At 35.4% G+C, this 21,943-nt stretch overlaps 2 protein-coding genes across 2 annotated transcripts in view; both read left to right on the forward strand.

Moving 5' to 3' along the window:
- Positions 1 to 8,340, forward strand: part of LOC108907478 (muscle calcium channel subunit alpha-1-like) — a 68,643-nt gene extending 60,303 nt beyond the window's left edge. Inside the window, 8 exon segments of the mRNA XM_023454842.1 lie at positions 411 to 570; positions 573 to 739; positions 799 to 910; positions 965 to 1,113; positions 1,237 to 1,902; positions 1,962 to 2,284; positions 4,566 to 4,597; positions 6,935 to 8,340. Of these exon segments, the coding sequence (XP_023310610.1) occupies positions 411 to 570; positions 573 to 739; positions 799 to 910; positions 965 to 1,113; positions 1,237 to 1,902; positions 1,962 to 2,284; positions 4,566 to 4,597; positions 6,935 to 7,257 (1,932 nt within the window). The 3' untranslated portion in view covers positions 7,258 to 8,340.
- Positions 8,341 to 11,631: 3,291 nt separating this feature from the next.
- On the forward strand, positions 11,632 to 20,620 carry LOC108907385 (protein trapped in endoderm-1). Its single transcript, XM_018711047.1, has 5 exons — positions 11,632 to 11,794; positions 13,836 to 14,082; positions 18,721 to 18,823; positions 18,879 to 19,081; positions 19,708 to 20,620. Exons 1-5 carry the CDS (start codon positions 11,707 to 11,709, stop codon positions 20,081 to 20,083), a joined length of 1,017 nt encoding a protein of 338 aa, XP_018566563.1. The 5' UTR covers positions 11,632 to 11,706; the 3' UTR covers positions 20,084 to 20,620.
- Positions 20,621 to 21,943: the final 1,323 nt, after the last annotated feature.

A 21,943-nucleotide genomic window follows, 5' to 3' on the forward strand; every position in this document is an offset into this window, starting at 1 on the left:
TTCTGCCCTTTTCATTTCTGGTGTCAAAAATGTTTCCATTTTAAAAATCAACTTGACCTTGAAGGTCATGGTCAAGGTCACCATTAGATGTCCCCCTCAAAACCCTACAACTTTTATTTGAAGAATTTTTTCATCAAGCCCTTAACTTAAGAGATATTCACGTGTATTTTTTAAAATGGGACACCCGGTTTATCTAGAACAGAGTTTCAGTAAGTATTTTTATTGCGCTCTTTAAATTTTTCCATTTTTCCCGCATTGTTACATCTCCAGTCTCATCCATTTCCAAAAGATTTTACAACGCCAAAAGCTTGCTCTCTGACCAAGTCAGCCATAAAAGAACCGCAACACTCACGCGTTATTAGACCAGACGCCAAACCTCGAAACTGTAACATTGTATTTATTATGCGCAGAACTATTTTGGAGACGCGTGGAATGTCTTCGACTTCATAATAGTTCTTGGTAGTTTCGTCGACATTGTCCACCAGGACGTCAACGTAAGTAAGCTTTCATTCGGTTTGCGACCGATTAAATGTCCCGTATTTTACAGCCCGGAACCAAATTCCAAATCTCGAGCAATTTTTTTCGGCTGTTTCGAGTCATGAGACTCATCAAACTCCTGAGCAGAGGAGAAGGTATAAGGACCCTGCTATGGACGTTTCTAAAATCGTTCCAAGCGCTGCCGTACGTAGCACTGCTCATCGTGCTGCTTTTCTTCATCTACGCCTCCATTGGAATGCAGGTAACTCTTTCAGCTCCTCCAAGTCCCCGCCTGGATCTTATAGCGTTTTTTGTTTCCAGATCTTCGGGAAGATAGAAAATAGCGATCTGCATTCCGAGTCTTCGATAAATCGGAACAACAATTTCGGATCGTTTCTGCAGGCCGTGCTGGTGCTGTTCCGATCGGCAACAGGTAAATGATCGATAGGTCAAAATCGAATTGTAATCGGTTTATTTATTCGCACAGGGGAAGCTTGGCAAGAGATTATGATGGACTGCGCCGAAACCGACGCTGCGAAGTGCCACACCCTCCTGAAGAAAACGGAAGGAACCAATTGCGGATCAAACATGGCGTATCCATATTTCATTTCGTTTTACGTCTTATGTTCATTTTTGGTAAGCGACAATGAATCTAAAGTTAATTTGGAAGAAATAGGAACAAGACGAATTGATGTTCTGTCCTTCATTCTTCCAAGACGGGTTTGGTGTAAGGGTGTAACAGTATATCTTCCTTTCCAGATCATAAACTTATTCGTAGCTGTAATCATGGATAACTTCGACTACTTAACACGAGACTGGTCAATTCTAGGACCACATCATTTAGATGAATTTATAAGGCTGTGGAGTGAATACGATCCTGACGCAAAAGGCAGGATAAAACACTTAGATGTCGTCACCCTCCTCCGGAAAATTTCCCCTCCTTTAGGTTTCGGGAAGCTGTGTCCCCACCGCGTAGCATGCAAACGTCTAGTTTCCATGAACATGCCGTTGAACAGCGATGGCACCGTATTGTTCAATGCCACTTTATTCGCAGTGGTCCGTACGTCGCTCCGTATAAAAACGGAGGGCAACATTGACGAAGCCAACGCCGAACTAAGGACCGTCATCAAAAAAATCTGGAAGAGAACCAGCCCCAAGCTGCTGGATCAGGTCGTGCCACCTCCAGGGGTCGAAGACGAAGTAACGGTTGGAAAATTCTACGCCACCTTCCTCATCCAAGACTACTTCAGGCGCTTCAAGAAGCGGAAGGAGCAAGAACTCAAGGAAGGAGACAAGGACACCAACAATACAGTCACGTTGCAAGCAGGTCTACGCACGTTGCACGAGGCTGGCCCTGAGCTGAAACGCGCGATATCGGGCAACTTGGACGAACTCGTCGACGACAATCCAGAACCCATGCACCGCGTAAGTACAACGGGTCTATCCTTTGAAGTGAAAGACAGTGACGATCTTTTGTTTTCCAGAGAAACCATTCCCTGTTCGGCAGCGTGTGGTCCTCCATGAGGAGGGGGCACAGTTTCAACCGCGCCAAGTCGTTAAAGTTGAACTCGACGCAAATCAAGATCACGCCCGCTTCCAGCGTTGACTATCTCCCCTACAACTCGATTAAGAATGCCGTTACCGAGGGAATGAACCACATCACGTCTATGACTAAGAACGTGGTGCAGAATCGGGCGAGCGCGACGTCCCTACACAATCAGGAGGGTCTTAACGACGAAGAGATACCGCTTAGGTCGTTGAGCAACCTGCACAACGGAGAAGAGAAGAACAGCTATACGGTTATCGAGTAAGTTATGAGTTCAATTCAGATTTTCGATGAAAAATTGTGCCACATTTCTAAGGTTGATTTGTAATGCTCAAAACATGTATACGAATCCAGATTTGACAACAATGCACGCCCTAGATCCCAATACAAATCAACCTGGATTTAATTTATTATTTAAAGTAGAAAATAGCATTATAAAAACAATAAAATATGGTTTAATTAATTATTATCGTATTAGACACTTGTACAGATACATAAATACCATTTCCTTCACACACCTACCACCTTAATACTCACAACCACAAAGAAAACACCGTGTGGGAACTCAGAAATTATTTTATAATTTTACAAGCATACAAAAATATTCCTAGTTGAAATTTCCATGTTCAAAGTGTCGCTTGTGTCTCCTAGTACGATTTCCTGTCACTTGCAGTAATAAAACGAAATAACTTGGTTGAGCGACATTCAGTCGGCTTTAGTTGACGTTGTATTTGCGTTCTAGAAATGCTTGGTAATGTGGAGTATTAATATTAAATGCAAGTAACCGAAAAATTGATTCTCTTTGAAAATTAGTTAATTCGGTTGTTGCACAAACTACATAGATATATTATACACCTAATACGGAGCCCTTAAAATAGGAACGTAGCATAAAACGTGTAAAGTTCTCGTATAAATTGATAGAGCCGTGTTAAATCTTTTAATGCCGGTTTACCGCGTTCCCATCTGCCGCAAAAGTTGCGCTGAAAATTTAATGCTTCCTTGGCTGTTTTACGGCGTTTTTAAACAGATCGCTAAAAATTATTTAAACAGTAAAAATGCCTTCCATGACTATTTCCTGGATTGGGAATCGCACAAAAATGATGAAATTGCAAGTTTAATCACAAAATATCGTTGAAAGTCGGACTGTAAACATTAAAGCGTAACTATTTGCCTAAAAGCAGAGCAGTATTTTTGGTAAAATTGCAAAATTTTGAATTAAAAACACCCTATAGCTAGAAGTAATTATTATAAAGTTACACAGTAATTGTTTGGGTTCCAATAACGCAGTTTTGGAAAGATCGTAAAATTTTGAGTTAAAAACAGCCTATAGCTAGAACCATTTACATACTAATTATTTCACACCACAAGCTGTGTTTTTGGAAAGATTGCAAAATTTTGAATTAAAAATATACCCCATAGCTACAACCAGTTACAAAGTTACACAGCAATTGGCTGACATAACACACATTTTTGGAAAGTTTGCCAATTTTTAATTAAGAACATACCATATAGCTACAACCAGATACAAAGTTACAGCAGCATTTTTGGAAAGATTGCAAATTTTGAATTAAAAACATACCCCATAGCTAAAATCAGTTGTTACAAAGTTACACAGCAATTGAGTCACATAACGCAGCTGTATTTTTGGAAAGATTGCAAAATTTTTAATTAAGACCATCCTGTAGCTACAACCAGTTACAATGTTACAGCAGCATTTTTGGAAAGATTGCAAATTTTGAATTAAAAACACCCTATAGCTAGAATTAGCTGTTACAAAGTTACACAGCAATTGACTCGCATAACGCAGCTGTATTTTTGGAATGATTGCAAAATTTTTAATTAAGAACATATCCTGTAGCTACAACCAGTTACAATGTTACAGCAGCATTTTTGAAAAGATTACAAATGATGAATTAAAAACATACCGTATTTTTGGAAAGATAACAAATTTTGAATTAAAAACATACCCTATAGCTAGAATCAGTTGTTACAAAGTTACACAGCAGTTGACTCACATAACGCAGCTGTACTTTTGGAAACATTGCAAAATTTTTAATTAAAAACATACCCTATAACTAGAATCAGTTGTTACAAAGTTACACAGCAATTGGCTCACACAACGCAGCTGTACTTTTCGAAAGATTACAAAATTTTTAATTAAAGAATATACCCTATAGCTATAACCAGTTACAAAGTTACACAGCAACTGGCTCACATAACGCAGCTGTATTTTTGGAAAGATAGCCAAATTTTTAATTAAGAACATACCCTATAGCTAGAATTAGTTGTTACAAAATTACACAGCAATTGGCTCACATAACACAGCTGCATTTTTGGGAAGATTGCAAAATTGTTAATTAAAAACATACCCTAAATCTATAACTAGTGGTTAAAAAGTTATTACCGTAAGATGTAAGAGAAATAATTTCTGAGTTCGCAAATTCGAAGAGCCCTCCTCTTGTGAAAAAAAAGCGCCAGGTTTTGGAGAAGTGCGAGGAGGCCAGCTGAAACGATGAAATGTACGAACCTTTTGATTTTTCAGTAAAACTGGCTTCCTGCACCCTAACTACAAGGGTAAGCGAAAGCTGGTGTGAGTGTGTTCTGCCTGACGGTTTGATTTCTTTAACCAATGGTTTTTTTATTTTCTTTTCTCTTTTTTTTTTCATTGGCTAACCGGTTTGTGGTGATGTTGTGTTTGCTAGTCTGCAGGGCGACGACACGGAGCTGATGCCCCCGACACCACCGCCGCGGCGCGTGCGCCTCGGACTGGGGGGCGGTTGCATGACAGCCACGCCATCTCCTGTGCAACAAGCACCGGGCTTTAGTCGCATAGCAAGCGGCCTAAAACTCGCACAAGCACAAGCTATGGCAGTCGCAGGCTTCTTGCCGGAACCGCTGCCTTACAATTGGCCCACCTCTGGTTTTGGCGGCGGTGCTCTCCACCCATCGGCCTCGGACTCTGCAGGGGATAGTCGGCATGCGCGTTGTTCTGTCCTAAATCACAGGGCTTCCTTCCACGGCAGAGGTTAGCCCCCATCTCCCACCAGACCAGTACCTTTAGGCTCCGACTCCCGATTTGTCCATACCACGAAAGGAATAAGTTTTAATCAAAGTAAACACTCATCCACCTCTCACCAATAGACTGTGCTCCAGCCGCACCGAGCACTGTGCAAGTACCGCGTCATTTCTCACCATCAAAATAGATTATTCTTTAACAGTGTACTTACGCCATGCAAATACCACAAGTAAAAACAATTTCTGGCTGTGAATAAAAGTATTAACGGACTGTGCTGAAACCGCACTAAGCACTGTGCAAGTACCGTATATTGTATTTTCATGCCATATGCAGCTTTCAGTTTTCGCTTAAAATAAATCGGGTCAAAGAAAATGTTAACCGACTGTGCTCAAACCGCATTAAGCACAGCACAAATACCGTATATTTTCATCGGAATAGTTTGCTCCTTGACACTGACTTGACACACAATAACAGCACGTGTAAATACAATTCTACAAGCAAAAACACATTTTGACTGTGTTCAAACCGCACAAAACACTATGCAAATATAAACAGCTTTCAGTTTTGATCCTCAATAAAAATTTTTCTGAATTAATCGAATAAAAGGAAATGTCAACCGACTGTTCTCAAACCGCAATAAGCACTGTGCATATACTGTGTATTGTTTTTTAAATTTCCACTATGCTAACACGTACAAGCACGCTTCGACAAGTAAAAATGAATTCTATCTGTGCTCAAACCGCACTAAACACTGCAAATACTATACGTAGCTTTGATAACTTCATGATAATGGCATAATTCCTACATTTAAAAAATAGAATAATGAAAATTTTAAACGACTGTGCTAAAACCGCACTAAGTACTGCGCAAATGCCATTATCTTGTTTTTTCATGCCTCACCTTCAGAATAATTTCATAGCGGCTTTGAATCTTTGTCTTCTGAATAATAATTCTTACATCTCTGAAAAGAAACCGGATGAAAGGAAATGTTTACCGACTGTGCTCAAACCGCATTGTGCAAATACCGTATCTTGTCTTTCAATTTATCAGCTTTAGGATAATATCTTCTTTAAGATTGTACTTATGCTATGCCAATACGTGTAATAAGTACATTTCCACAAAGAAAAATAAATTTAAACTGTGCTCAAACCGCACTAAACTCTGTGCAAATACTATACGTATTTCAATTTGATTTATTTCTTGGCAGGATGGCTAGGAGCACAGTCTATGCACAGTTCTATGTTTCAACACGGTCTGAGCAGTTTACAAATAAAACCAAATGTTGAACTGACTGATGATGACTGTGCTGAAACCGTACTGTGCACTGTCTTTTAAATTTCGGAAAATTTTACGGTTAAAACTTATTCCTACGTAAGCACAGTAATGTATAAAGAGTTGTCTAAAGTTCAGCTAACATATAGTGCTAAAAACATGTATTTTAAAGGTAAGTGAAAAAAAATTCGTAGAGAAAAGTAAATGAGAGTGAAAACTTAAAATTTGTAACAAAATCTCGTCTGATTTGGTTAAGATATAAGATGTTATGGAATATATTGGAAATTTAGTAATCACTTAGAAAATAACTTGATTCTAAAGGTACTGGGCTAAAAATTTCCTTGCATGTCAACTCCTTGCATGCGCTTTCGGCTGGAACCATAAACTCAAATATCTACGACTATTCCAGACATTTTAATCGATTATTAACAAGGTCTTCAGATCAGACATTGATTGAGGAGAATCTTGTGATTTTGAAAGTTGTCCAAAAATAGGGTCGTAGATATTGTGATACCAAAATTGACAGCACGTATGGTGCCAAAATGGTTGCCTTGGCCGACTAACCGTAGACGTAGCTTTGACTTGTAGTTCGGAATGCGTTCGGGACTGACGAGATTGATTAGTTTCAGTTGGACCCGGCGAACCAAACGGACATGCGGGTACAGAGAGACTGACCCATTCACTGCCAGGCAGTCCAGCGGACCGCAGACCAGCTTCCTTCGAAGTTGTTGGATCCGCCGAGAGCCTAGTCGGACGAATCCTAGCTGAACAAGGCTTGGGAAAATACTGTGATCCCGACTTCGTCCGCTACACCTCCAAGGAGATGCAGGAGGCCATGGACATGACGCAGGAGGAGATGGACCGCGCGGCACACCAGCTGCTCCAGCAGGAGAAGAGGATACACCCAGTCGGTCTCGGCGATTCGCTCCAACAGCCGCACTTATAGCACGACCTGATAGTCTCCTAAAATCTCCCGCCACACTACTAAGTGCCTAAATTAATTTCTTCTGGTCCAAAGAAGACTAAGTATAATAATAACGTGTAGTTTTTTAACCTGGATTTTACTTCAGAAGGATTGTTTCTCCAGTTACTACAAAATTCCATGTACAGGGTGTGACTACAAAAATATTAAGAACTGTCATTACGATTTTGTAATATCAAATGTGTCAAACTATTATAAATATTTAATTTTCATTTCGACCCCGTCATACGATTGTTCGATGATCCGTTATTTTTTATTGTCAAGTATACATGCATCTCTCTCTTACAACCAACTTCACGTCATCAAACAAAACGGTTTATGTTAAGACGATACAACAGTCAGTGTAAAAGAGGATGCTAGTGGTTTTTCTTTGTAATTTCACCGCAAACTAAGAATAGAAATTATCCACAACACAATTAGAACATAACGCTAGTACCTCGTACATTTTGAGGTTATTAGATTTATTTCCAACGCAAGATATACGCAATGAGGGAAATGGCGAGGTTTCCTGAACACCTACAGCTCATATTGACAACATAGATCTATCTAGACGTAATGACGTTTACTCGAGTGCCAAACTTCCTCTTCTGTGGTAAATGTATTTAACGAAAATATAAATTGTATATATTTTTTAAATTATATATGATAAATACATACGGTACAAATTTAACTCATATTATTTCGACAAAACCGACTGACTATGTGGTAGAAAATTTCATTACAGACTAAACTATGTAGCTACGAGGAATGTGCCAAAATTTCTGTCACTATATGGTAAAATTACTATTATTTCCTTAACGATAACGGCTTGTTTGTTTATATAAAAAAACGTTAGCTATTTCAGAATGTAAATGCCTCAGACTTCCCGGAACGAGCGTAAATTTTGCGTAATATAAACAATGCGTTGATTAGATTTTCCCGAGTATGTATACCTGGTGATAACAAAATAAACACGCACAAACATTCATCCAAAAAACTTTACATAGTGAGAAATTTGTCATTATAATTGTAATATATTGTATATTAAATTCTCAATATTAATGTATAAATATGATACATTAAACATGAAATTTTTGTTGATTAAAACTTTAAAACGACCCCGCCTTTGATTTAACCACATTCTTAAATAAAAAACTATAAATAATTAGTACAGAACTGTTGGTAGGTACAGTTACAATAACTTAATTCATTTGATATCAAAAAATAGACCCAGAATCACGTGTCACGTGCTCTCTGAAATTCCGCCCAACACCTGGCCATTGTCATTGTTAGCGAAACTCGGGTAATAGGGTGGTGAATAATAGGGAGAGAAAATAATGCCCTGCTGCAGACTTTCATCCCAAAACTGATTGGGACTGCTGTATCCACATATTCGACTCTACATTTTAAAGTACGTTCATAGAATTGAGAGTGCCTGCATCGACCCGAGTTCAGTTACCCCCCAAAATAAAATAAAATCGTCGAAGACAGCAAATGAATTTAAATTAATTATTATATTTATATTCCAAATAAAATTGATCGAAACAATTTTAGGAATAGACCAGGGCGGATCTGTTTTGAGGTGGATGCAAATTTTTTCTGGATTACCTTCAGTACAACTCACATAATAAAAGTGTAGATCCCTAGATCTGGGCGAGGTCCGGAACATTTTCAAAATGGCAAAAATGTTTAAAAAATTTCAAAAATACCTATTTTATCTGAATTTTTTTTACTTATATTTTGGAACCTATGCATTTAGGAAGAACAGTGAAGAGGAAAAAAGTTTTAGAATTGAATTTTGCACAATATACTGTAAATTAAAAATGTTTTTAATTACCGATGTTGCAAAATAGCAATAATTGATGAAAAAAAGGCAAAATAATCAAGTTTTTTGGATAATTTTTTTTATATATTTTAATTATTCCGAGGGCATTCTAATTTTGATGACAAAACTTTAGAGTATAATAAAACAACACACAAAATTTCATTAAAATCGGTTCGAGTTTTCGCAAAATAAATTATTAAAAAAAAATTTTGAAAAAAAAAATTTCAAATTTTCAAAATGTTGCACAACCTCAAATAAAGCATAAAGCATCTAGATTTTTTCACATAGAAAAGACCGCTCAACCTTTCATATGGTTTCTGAAAAATTGAAATTGGTTGATTAGCACGGCCACAGTAAATTTTTAAAGTTAACACTTAATTTGTTTAAACAAAAATTATTTAAATAAATGTAATAATTATAACTAAATACATTCATATTCAGTGTTGAAATATATACGTAAACAAATTTAAAAGAAATATGTAAAAAACTCGGATAAAATAGGTATTTTTTAAAATTTTTTAAACATCTTTGCAATTTTGAAATTGTTCCGGACCTCGCCCAGATCTAGGAATCTACACTTTTATTATGTGAGTTGTACTGAAGGTAATCCAGCAAAAATTAGCTTGCCCCCTCTTAGATCCAAGAAGTGGGATATTTCGACAGATCCGCCCTGGTCTAGACCAAATCACAGTCAAATTATATCAAAATATCAAATACATAATTTACTTTGGAATTGAACAACGCCATTTTGTAATTACAAGCGCGACTTATCTAATATAAATCTTGTGTCAATTTTAAAACGTCATTTCAATAGAAACATGTTTAGACCCACCCCCTTCGTCGTTCTCTTAAATCTATGAACGTACTTTACGCCTCGCATCTTGCTTTATCGGAGAGTAAAAGCGCAAACTGCATATGCTCGAAATGTTACATAATTCACAGTGTGATGACTGTGATGAGTCAAGTAAAGATCAAACAGCCGACTGTTGGCGTTGTTTTTAGAGTTTCCCGCAGCAGCGTTTGATTAGTAACCCCAGCACAAAGCGCGAATTCTGCAAATAATGGTAGCTATCAGCGGACTGGGGATGCAACCCCACATAATTGCTGATCCGAGAGACAGAGTGATCTATTATCATCTATATTGAGAGCGAGATGTCACAAAGAAGATAATAATGGAAAACATTAATGAATAATAGTTTTTTCTGTTTATAAGAATCATAACAGAGATATTTATGATAACACGGTGTATATAATATTAATTATGACCGTTAATGATTTGAATTATACAGGGTGTCCCAAAAATTCCCGAAATCCCCTCGATAGTTTCTCAGGAGTAAGATATCAAGAACCAATAGACTGATGACCTTGAATTTAACTTCGTCAAATTTCAGGGTCAAACCAAGGTCAACTTGAACATATTAAATGAAACATGCCAGCAATCGATAGAGCGACAAATTTTAGCTCCGGATATGGAATCAGGATTTTTTTTCTGTATGTTCTTGAAGGTCATTTGGAAGATGAACTCACTTTTCCCTGAACACAAATGTTTCAAGCAAATTTTGTAGGATTTTGAATGAAAAATTAGATGGTGACAAGGTCAAAGAAGTCTCGCCGCAACGTATGTCCAAATACAAGAAATTAATGAACTAACCATTAATTTAACAAACTGCAAAAACTGCGTTTTGGTGTTTATAGTAAGTAATTAAGTAATTAATTCGAATAAAATTTGAGTTTTTACTATAATAATATATAACACTAGTTCCAGTACTATAATATGCTAACAGATAAATAATATTATTTACGTGAGTCCATCCTTATTGACAAATAAATGTTAAATGCAATAAAGGATAGACATTTATGAAATAAATATTTCCAGGCATACATCGTGAAATATAATTGTTAGTATTACATTATTTGGAAATTTGATAACGATATATAATTCCCGAGGTTGGAAAATTAGCCTTCCCACTGTTAAATTAAATCATAGTGGTGGATAAATTGTTGATATTACATTTAACAGCGCCCAACCGTGGGCGTAGCTAGAATTTTTGCTTTCAAAAACCGTAAATACGATAGACGATAATATTAGATCTTTTTTTCTGGGGTGGGCCGTACACACCCCTGCTCTCCCCTAGCTACCTACGCCCATGCGCCCAACTGTATTTTTTTGTTTACGAAAATTGGGTTTACGTTGCCAACGGCATTAAAAAAGTAGTAAACACGGGTTTATTGGTCGTGTTACATAAAGGCGCCATAAAAACAAAACGGCCAACAAACCATCTCTTTCAGATGAGGGAACAATAAAACAACTCATTAGATAATAAGCAGCGATTAAGGTTATTTACGTTTTGTGTCGAGAAGTAAACGCCACTACGCCCCTTATCTTTATTTATAATTTCACAATGCACTTTTTATCGATAGTGGTGTATTTTTTCCCTGCGATTGAATAGACCTTATTGTGGCAAGCGAATTAAGCCCCCCTCCACCTACTACTTCGCCTGCATCGAGCACATGGTACGGAGCGGAGAAAGAAATTGGAACTAGGTCCTCTTCAGTGCGCGTATATCGCTTGCTGCGGTCGTAGGACGAGTGTTTACAAAAACAAAATCATGACAACGGCGGCTATCAAGTATCCCAGGGAGGCCACGATTTTCGCTGCCTGCTGTGCCATTGTTTTTTGTATCGTAGGCATTGTCGGTAAGTATTGAAAATAAAAACAACTAATTTTAACAGTTTTTTGAATTCCACCAACGTGTTTCATTCGAAGCGCAGGATGCGACTTTATCACCGACAAAAGTACCTACTCATAATAAAAATAAACGCAACGCCTGTGATTCAACTAATAAAACATAAAAATTGTTATCTTATTTCAAGAAAAGGTGTCGGTGTACTCGTCGACGTATCTGTCACGGATAAGAGCGGAAAATTATAAAAAGTTGAAGTGCGTTTTTCCCGCTCTTTATCGGTGACGCACAAAATCAAAATATTAAATTACTTGAAGCAACTACCGCTGATTTTTTATTTAGCTTTTTGCATGGATATGACTTAGTTGGTCCAGCAAATTTATCTAAACGTTTTTAAAAAAATAAAAATAAAATATAAACCCCAAGAAAAAAAAACAAGCGAAATCATTAAAAATTTTACTTGATTTTATCAACATTATTACATCTATAAATATGCATGATATAAAGGGTGTTTCCCTATGGATTATGAGCCTATCGTCTTTTGTTTTTTAGATATATGGGCATCAAAGAAAATTTTTTAAATCAAATTTCAAAAACGGCACAGTATTTTAAAATTTAGTACTGGCAAGTACTGGGTGTTAAATGGTTCTTACCCATCTGCTAGAGATCGCTATATCAGTGACATTTTATGACATAACTTTTTTGAGGTTATGTTTTTACGGTGCTGTACGGTGTATGTAATTTTAAATTTAAAAAGTATTTTTGTTAAAACGCATTCCTTATTATACGGGGTGTCAGACACGAGTGGGCCTTGCCTCAAGGATAGCTTCCTTGGATAGAAACAAACCGATTAAAATTAAGTTTGCTTTCTTAAAAAATTGTTGGCCTTCAAAAAAAATTTTTTCCCCCATTTTAATGCTTGTTAACATAACCTCAACAAAGTTATGTCATAAAATGTAATGTAATGTCGTACATTTTCAAAACTATCAAATTTCAACACATCACATTGTTTTTTGAAAACGATGACTTAAAATTTGGCGTCATATTTTTTTATGTTTTATTCGCTAAATTTATTGTACCCCGTTCAAAAACACCTTGCACATAAGATTTTCTTATCATCGCAAAAACCCATTATTAAATATCAATAATTTCCAGAGTTCCTATGAAATTCATTTTACCAAGAAACTACCTAACTATTACGAAGCCACTGTATATCTATCAAAACCATAATTTATACACTCATACATTTATTTGTTTATTGTTAACTGCATGTATTTATTTAATTTTAACTTACAAGGTGGTCAAAAATTTAGAAGGATATTTACAATATTTTTTTTAAGTACAACCGTTGAAACTATACTAACATCTTGAAAGCCGATACGTTACAAGTAGAATAAACACAAACTAGATAATTTTGTTGATATAAACAACCTTTTTGTTGGACAAACATGTTGTATAAACATAGGTACAACTATTTTATTATCGCTCAACCTTAAGTGTAAACGTTAACACACTTTTAAACGAAATATAAATATTACTGCATATGGATTAGACTCAAATGACAAATATATTTTATAACTGTATACAATTTTGTAAAACTAGTTAAATAATGTAGCAAATATCGTAACAAAAAACATAACCCAATTGCAGGTACAACAATTTCGATAAAAAAAATAAAAATAAAGCACTCGACTCCTTCCTGTCAATGAAAGTTTAAACCAAGTTTTTTATTGCCGCTCGCTACACTTCCAAGAGGATTAACATCTAAATTTAGTGGTTCTTTAATTAATATTAGTCATGAGTGCCAAACTGCAGGATTCATATGAAAAAATATCTCGGGCTATTTTTATGTTATAATAAAACTGGATTGAACTTACATTGCGGCCCAATATCATTTAAACTGGACTCGATTAATCAACAAAATCGAATGTTACGGCTCCCAATCAAATTCGATTATAAATAAACTGTTACTACGTAAACGCAAATAACAATCAATAAAAGTTATTAGGTGCAGGTACCTACTTAAAATTACTGTGAAATAAACTCTTTTCCAGGTAACTTGGTGACGGTCCTAGCTTTGATCAGATGTCCCAAACTGAGAGCACATGCTACAACGGCCTTTGTACTATCCCTATGCCTATCCGATCTAATTTTTTGCGTTCTGAATCTACCTCTGACTGCAGCAAGGTACATTTACGAGGCCTGGATCTTGGGAGACGTTCTCTGTAAACTGTTCCCTGTCCTGTTTTATGGAAATGTTGGTGTCTCGGTACTGAACATGGTGGCGATAACGTTGAACAGGTTTGTAGCATTTCAAAAAATTGTCATTTGTAAATAACACAGCAACACAAAAAAAAAAGTTGTCTGTACTTTTCATGCGACGTATGTTATCCGTAGTATTTTTGCCTCCTGATCACGAATCCGGTGTCAGAATTGAGCTACCAAATCACAGGGATTTCCTAACCTCAAAAAATAGGTCAAAAATAGCAAAAATTAGCGAAAAAGTGCTAGGAAAAATACAATTTTTTTTTTCTATTTTCAAATGTTCATTTATATGGTTAAGCCCATGCCACGTGAATCCGCTGTCAGAATTGATGTTTCTTTTTCTAACCTCAAACAAAACGGGTCAAACAGATATCACGAATTTTCACAAAATAACAGATTCGCGCCAAATTTGGTATACGGGGGTTTTCGGGGTCGCTGATCACGGATCCGAGATCAAGTTAGGAAAATTCAAGATGGCGGATCCAAGATGGCCGACAAATTTTCAAAAAAATAACACATTCGCGACAAATTTGGTATACGGAGGTTTTCGGGGTCGCTGATCACAGATCCGAGGTCAATTTTGCAAAATTCAAGATGGCGGATCCAAGATGGCCGACCAAATTTAAAAAAAAATAACATTCGTGTCAAATCTCAGACAGACTATTTTTTTTGTGTGTGGCTGTGTAATACGAGCGGAAATATGCAAAGCATGAATGGGCTCGGACAAATCACGTAAAAAACCACGTTCAATAGCTTCACACGCGAGTTTTGTAGAATTTGTTTAAAATCAGTCGATGTACCGAGTCACAAATATTTGTAAGTCAAATTGTTTAAAATATAAATGAATCGCAGCTTAAAAATTCGTGTAGAAAATTACAAAAATGATTTAAAATAAAAGGTCAACGATCCCAAGTCATTGCAAAATTAAAGAAAACTTAGACGATGATTTAACTGCAAACGTTCTAATTGGGAGACAAATAATTAAATCAAGAATAATCCATCAACATCAAACACTGCACAGATGTTTAGTGTATAGAGTTTCAAGTAGGTCCTTAAGAATAATAAAAATAAAATATAAACACTAGCGCTTATACACATGTTTTTATCTCTTATTCTTAAAATTCATACTTGACTACGATGTACTCGAATGACTAACACTAATAAAGCTAAACAATAGGGTTCATCTTCGTGACATCTGACACCTGACCTCTGTAAATTATTGAGTGCTATTTTTTATATCATCAGGTCATAATAACAACAGCATACTCTTCTTATTGTTCTATTTGCTGAGGAAAAATGGATATGTATGAGCTTTTTAGCAATTAGCATAATTGGTTTCAATTACTGCTTTAATCTCCAACCGTTCTGCATGATTTATTGTATATTGATCTCGCTTGCTGATACAGGACGATTTTTATTTCTTCGATAGAAAATTATACAAATGTGTCTCGTATAACTATGTACGTATATAAACTTGAAAATATTACAACACATCAAAAATTTAATTTTAGTGGCTATTATTTCTAACAGCGCGCGATTTTCTCCGACCTTCTTAATTCCCTGTCTCTTCCAGGATTTTCCAGGTTGCTGGGTACCCTGACCAAACAGATTTATTGCACCTTCAACCAACAAGAGCTATTTCAAGTTTCAATAGGCGATTTATTAATAGATGCACCGTAAATTAATTACGGCTTTAAAATAATTGCATACGTATCTGCTTTAGTCGACGGGATAATGCTACAAAGGAACACAAATAAAATTGTATACTTATTTCACAAAATCACAAAAAACTGAAGTTTTATATATTCCACAGGGAAAAATATTTTTTCCCATTAAAATAGCATCATGCATCAATTAATTTTAAGTCACGTTGAATGAATCATACTTCTAGAAACAAACAATACCGAATCCATTTTAGCACGTTTCTAATGACATTATGAGCGGATGAAAGAGAGAAGATTGATACTTTTGCTGTGGGAGAAAATAAATTGACGTAGGGTAGAATTTTATTTGTTACTTTTCCCCTCTAGTGGCGAAAACAAAAATAGATAGCTCTTTGCACATCATCTTGATAAAATCAGCTTTTGAAATTTTACGTTTTTATTACTAGTTTGAGTAAAATTGCGTTTCAGAATCGCGAGCTAATGAAATCATTTTATTGTCACCGTACCTACAAATGAGTCATGCTTTGTTAACTTTTATAAGAATTTAATTTCCTGTTCCCAACTGAATCGGTACTTTGTATAGATATACCTATTAAGTGTAACCTCGTTTTGGACAAAACTAATATAAAAAAAATTGTTCTCGTGTTAATCCCATCAAAAACTATGCGCAGCTGCATAATAAATAGACGCCACTGCCAAAACGTAAATGATAAAATTGCAATAAAATAAAAATGCACAATTCGGACCATATTTGGATCGATGACCACCCAAGAAAAAACAATAGAGAAGCAATAATTGCAGTAGCGGCAGCTGTACCCGCTTGCTAAATTTGTCGTTAAAATAAACTGTCCCCTCGAATAAATAAATAAAATCCCATCGAAAAATACAAGTATGCGAGCGAGACCCACGAACTAGGATAAGAGAGTATTGCTTCAATTTATGCGCACTTAAAAAAAATTATATTGATTGGCAGGTCAGTTAACGGCTTGACAGTACAATGAAGAAGTTTGTTAAATAAGATTATTATCAGTGTCGTAATCATAACATAACGGGAACGCCTCCCCAAGTTGTTTATCTTTGTTTATGGAGATGAGGGCTACGCATTCAGACGAGGCGATCAATATTGCCAGGGGTTAACGGCATAGGAATTGAACCGTGCACCATCCACTTAGCGAATATTTTTACAGCGAGGCTATAATTTCTTTCCATTTTCATAGAGGCGTAAAAATTACCAACCTTTCGAAATGCATTTTCGTGTGAAATTGCATTCAAAGAATAATTAATTATTTTAAATATGCCACTGATGTAGATCCCTAGATCTGGGCGAGGTACGGAACATTTTCAAAATTGCAAAAATTTTTAAAAAATTTAAAAAAATACCTATTTTATCGGAGGTTTTTACTTATATCTTGGAACCTGTGCATTTTGGAAGAATATTGAAGAGGAAAAAAGTTTTAGAATTGAATTTTGCACAATATACTGGATGTTAAAAATGTTTAAATTTATTACTCATGTTGCAAAATAGCAATAATTGATGAAAAAAAGGCAAAATAATCCAATTTTTTGGATAATTTTTTTTTAAATATTTTAATTGCTCCGAGGGCATTCTAATTTTGGTAAGAAAAACTTTACAGTATAATAAAACAACACACCAAATTTCATTAAAATCGGTTCTATAGTTTTCGCAATAATTTTTTGAAAAAAATTAAAAAAAAAATTTTCAAATTTTCAAAATGTTGCACAGCCTCAAATAGAGCATCTAGATACTCGTATTTCAATGAAGTTATTGTTTCGTTGTCTGGACATTTGGGCCATGTCGCGGAGACTTTAGAAACTTAGTTGAAATTATTAATTTGGATCCCTTCGCACAAGTCTTTACTTTGGCTGGTATTGGACCTGCGCAGAGTGGTAGGAGAAGAGTTCGGCGTCCGATTGGAAAGTTGAGCGAATTCTTAAGCAACAGATATCAAAATAATATGATAGTGTACCACAAGGTACTGTACTGGGTGCAACGCCGTTTGCGTGCTTCATTAATGATTTATTACATGCACATAGCAGTAGCAGTAGCAGTTGTACTGGGTGCTTCATTAATGATTTATTACATGCACATTGGGGTGAATGTAACATGATTTTTTTTTTCTATTTCATATATAATATTTTCGAGGTCGCTGCTATCAGTTAAAAAAAACATACAACTCCGAAAAAGTACGATTCACACCAATCATTTCTTTATCAAAGTAGGCTTTATTCGACGAGATATCGATTATTGATTTGCCAGAACAGAAAGGAACACCCTGTGGTTATTTTTTACGTAGTTTTCGAGAGCTTTGAGTTTCGACTTTTATAAAGCGAGATAAATAGTTGATCCTCTACAATCTTAATGAAGAGATTAACACAGTTATTCTAGACTTGACTTATGACACGGGCTCGTTAAAAAAATGATACGTAGAGAAACCGCGGCCCATTCTAACTTTAATAGCGCAATAATTGACGACGAAACTCTCGAAGCTGTCCCACTCTTCACAGTGTCGCCTGGTTTTAAGACGGAATCGTCGAAACTTCCTTTCTGAACATAAAGCATCGCTTGTTTAGGAGTCGTCTCAATAAGGCCCCTTGTGTCTTTGTGAGAAGGCCGATGTCCTACGAGGCGAACTGGAATTGTGAAACGCTTTAAAAATAGAAGACATGTTACTGCAATTTCGTGCAAGGCTCTAATCAGACGTCGAACTTACTCTCAAAATTCCAAAAAGGAAAGATAAAATCGTTAACACTAATTTAACTGACTCGGCTATAAATACAAATACATCTTTAGCAATAAAACCGGTATAACATCAGACCCTGTTAATTAAATTTTATATTTAGCCAACTCTCGGCATATTCACATATTTCATTAACAGAACATTTAATTTAGATCGAAACTTCAAAAAGTTCGCACGTTACGAGAATATTTTTATTATTAATTTATAACAATGTTTAAATATATGATACAATTGGTTTTCTGTATTTCTAGGTACGTTCTGATCTCTTGCCACCAGTACTACAACCAATTATATTCCAAACTGTCCATTTGGATTCAACTAGTATGTATATGGGGCGCAACTTTTCTGCTAATGGTAAATAATGATTTACGTAATTAATTTCTTTTACAATAAAACATTATTATTTCAGCTCCCTCCGCTATTGGAAATCTGGGGGAAACTGGGGTTAGACGCGTCGACTTTTTCATGCACGATATTAAAGAAAGATGGAAAGTCACCCAAAAAAGTCATTTTCTTAGTAGGATTTGCGCTGCCATGCGTTGTCATAATACTAGCTTACTCTTGTATTTACTACAGCGTGCGGAAGTCCAGAAAAAAACTGAAATCCCACCAGTAAGTATACAACTCGATTACAAATTAATTTTTTTCGTCAAGGGCAAAATATTTCGCTCGGCAAGCTACCAAATCGCGATAAAAAGGAAATTAAGGATGGTGTGGCGTGGCGCGCTGTTCTTGGGGGTGACAATTCGAAATATTTGGGATTATTCAATTTTCGTGGCTGAAAACATACATAGGTATTGAATTCTCGAAACCGTGAGTTGTACGAAACTAAATTGGTATAGGACATAGCTAATACGATGCGAAACATCGCCTTAATGTTAAAAATGTCACCGCCCGCCGGCCGGTGCAGTTGTAATTTATAGACGCCTGTAAGACAGTCTGAAATACCCACAAATAGTCTCTAAAAAGTAATGATAATATATATATGTCTACATTTCTTTGGCACATAACGTACGTACTTGATGCTTTTCTAATTTTAAATGAAGACTCGGATGAAATAGTTTGCTGTATCATAAACAAAACGAGTATGGTGAATTTCCACACATGCTTGTCATCTCTGCCGATTGTTTATTTCTTTCTTAAATTTGCCTAGCTGTAAGCGTGTGCCAAAAGGAACAGGTTACGCCGAATATAGATTCATTAAAGTACGGAAATAAAGAAATTTGTTTTTGTTTCAGACCGATAACCGACAAGAGAAGCAGCAGGAGAGAAAAAGACGACAGCAGGCTGACCAAACTGATGGCGTTAATATTCATTTGCTTTCTATTCTGCTTTTTGCCACTGATGGTAGTCAACGTGTTCGATGACAATGGCAACGACATAAAGTATCCCGTACTTCACGTGTTGGCCTCGATTTTGGCTTGGGCCTCTAGCGTCATCAACCCCTTCATATACGCAGCTAGTAATCGCCAGTATCGCTCGGCTTACTCAAAATTACTGAGACTTGTCAAGTCGAGCGTGGTTTTTTCAGACTCCAAACACGCCTCAAATAACTCCAGGCAAGACAAAAACGGTTCTGTTGTATATAAACCTAGTGGAGGTAGTGGTGTGTAACAATAACACCTGTTTCCACGATGTCGAATATCTTGCCCTTACATTTTTGTTAGCAATAAACATTCCCCCTGTACATTCACCACACCAAAATTAATAAGACTGATGATGGAACCAAAAAAATAATAATAATAAAACTGCTGTCTAGAAACATAAATAAGCACGATATGAACCACCATGTATATATTTTTTATATATTTATGTATAAACTTCATAGTGCCATTGTTAATACAGTATTATTGTTAAGTTAGCCTAGTTTAGCTATGATTGTAAAAAGCCTTGTGATATTATGATCATTCGCATTCTAGTGGACCCTGAAAGTACAGCAGATTTATGTAAATTTTATTGTATTTTAACTATAAATATAAAAAGTATACTATCTTGTGTTCTCAACCTCGATTGTTATGTTTGTGGTAGCATTTTTTAATGCCAAATTTGTCTGCGATGGATCTTCTCTCAGTTGACATGTTTATTTGTATCTTTGTAATATATTAGAGTGTATTTATTTGTATTGAAAATATTTTTTATATATCTATAAAGGACTGACGTGAAAAAATAAAATTTTATATTGAAGAACAAAACGTTTATTTTTCATATACGCTAGGCACGGAAATAAAGGAATATTAAAAAATCCCAATATTTTGGGTGATTTTAAAAGAGCTGTAACTTGGAGGGAAATGGTCGTAGAGAGAATAAAAAAAAAAGGAAATTGAAGCATCAAGTGTCTAGTTTTCAGATCTACAGTTTAAAATTTTAGCGTTAGCAGTTTTTGATTAATCATAACTCAACGAAAAAAAAAATGTAAATTTTTTCTTTTTTTAAAAAGGCTTATGGACTTCAAAAAATGTTTTTGGTAATTTCATCATAAAGCTCTTTTAGATAATTTAATTCTCTTCAATTTGACCGGTTCCGGAGCCTTGTACGATTATTTTCCGCTGAGTTATCGTCGATCAAAGCAAAAAAATCATTTTTGTGTTTGGCAATCAATTACTCGGGAAATAATGGTCGTACAGAAAATCTAAGCAGGGTTTTGAAAACTGCAAAGTAAAAAAAATTTTTCAGTGAAAATGGTTAGAAAAAAAGGTAAAAAATTGCATAATTAGGGACATTTGAATAACTTGGCATAACTTTGCAAATAATGATTAAACTAAGGATATCGACTGTAAGTTTTCAACCTCAAAGTGTCCTAAAGAAACCCTGATCATTTCAAAACGCTGCGATTTTTTTTTTCAAGTGCCTGGCATGCTTAAATTTGTCGTTTTGCTGAAAATCAATGTAATAAGTAATTTTTTATTAATTTTTATAAGTTAAAAATGTTCTTTTTAACAATAATCCATATTTTCTTCATTAAAACATGTACATGATTTTAAAAATATGAAAAAAATTTTTTTCAACATTTTTTTGAAGTCCTATTTAAAAAAAGCAAATATTTACAATTTTTTTTCCGTTGATTTTCTTATGATTACTCAAAAACTGCTGACGCTAAAAATTTTAAACTGCAGATCTGAAAACTAGACACTTGAAGCTTCAATTTCCTTTTTTTTATTCTTTCTACGACCATTTTCCTCCAAGTTACAGCTTGTTTAAAATTACCCAAAATTTTGGGATTGTTTTAATATCCCTCAATTTCTGTACCTAGGGTATATATTTTTTTTAAATTGTGCATAGCGCCTCAAAACTCATAGGCAATGATCTTATGCAACACTCCATACATAAAAAAAATATGGGGATAGGGACCAATATGTTTAAATTAATATATACAGTAAATTCAAAGGCATGAACGGAATTTTTAATACAAACTGTGTTTTTGTATAAAACGACATTTGTTAATAAGATATCTACATAAAATATTTTAATGATACT

Source organism: Anoplophora glabripennis, unplaced genomic scaffold (genome assembly GCF_000390285.2).
Source record: "Anoplophora glabripennis isolate ALB-LARVAE unplaced genomic scaffold, Agla_2.0 scaffold5, whole genome shotgun sequence".
NCBI classification, from domain to species: domain Eukaryota; kingdom Metazoa; phylum Arthropoda; class Insecta; order Coleoptera; family Cerambycidae; genus Anoplophora; species Anoplophora glabripennis.

Coding starts and splice junctions, on each gene's coding strand:
- LOC108907385 (XM_018711047.1), top strand. CDS start 11,707: ATGACAACGGCGGCTATCAAGTATCCCAGGGAGGCCACGATTTTCGCT. Junction 11,795..13,835: donor TTGTATCGTAGGCATTGTCG/GTAAGTATTGAA, acceptor ACTCTTTTCCAG/GTAACTTGGTGACGGTCCTA. Junction 14,083..18,720: donor GTGGCGATAACGTTGAACAG/GTTTGTAGCATT, acceptor CTGTATTTCTAG/GTACGTTCTGATCTCTTGCC.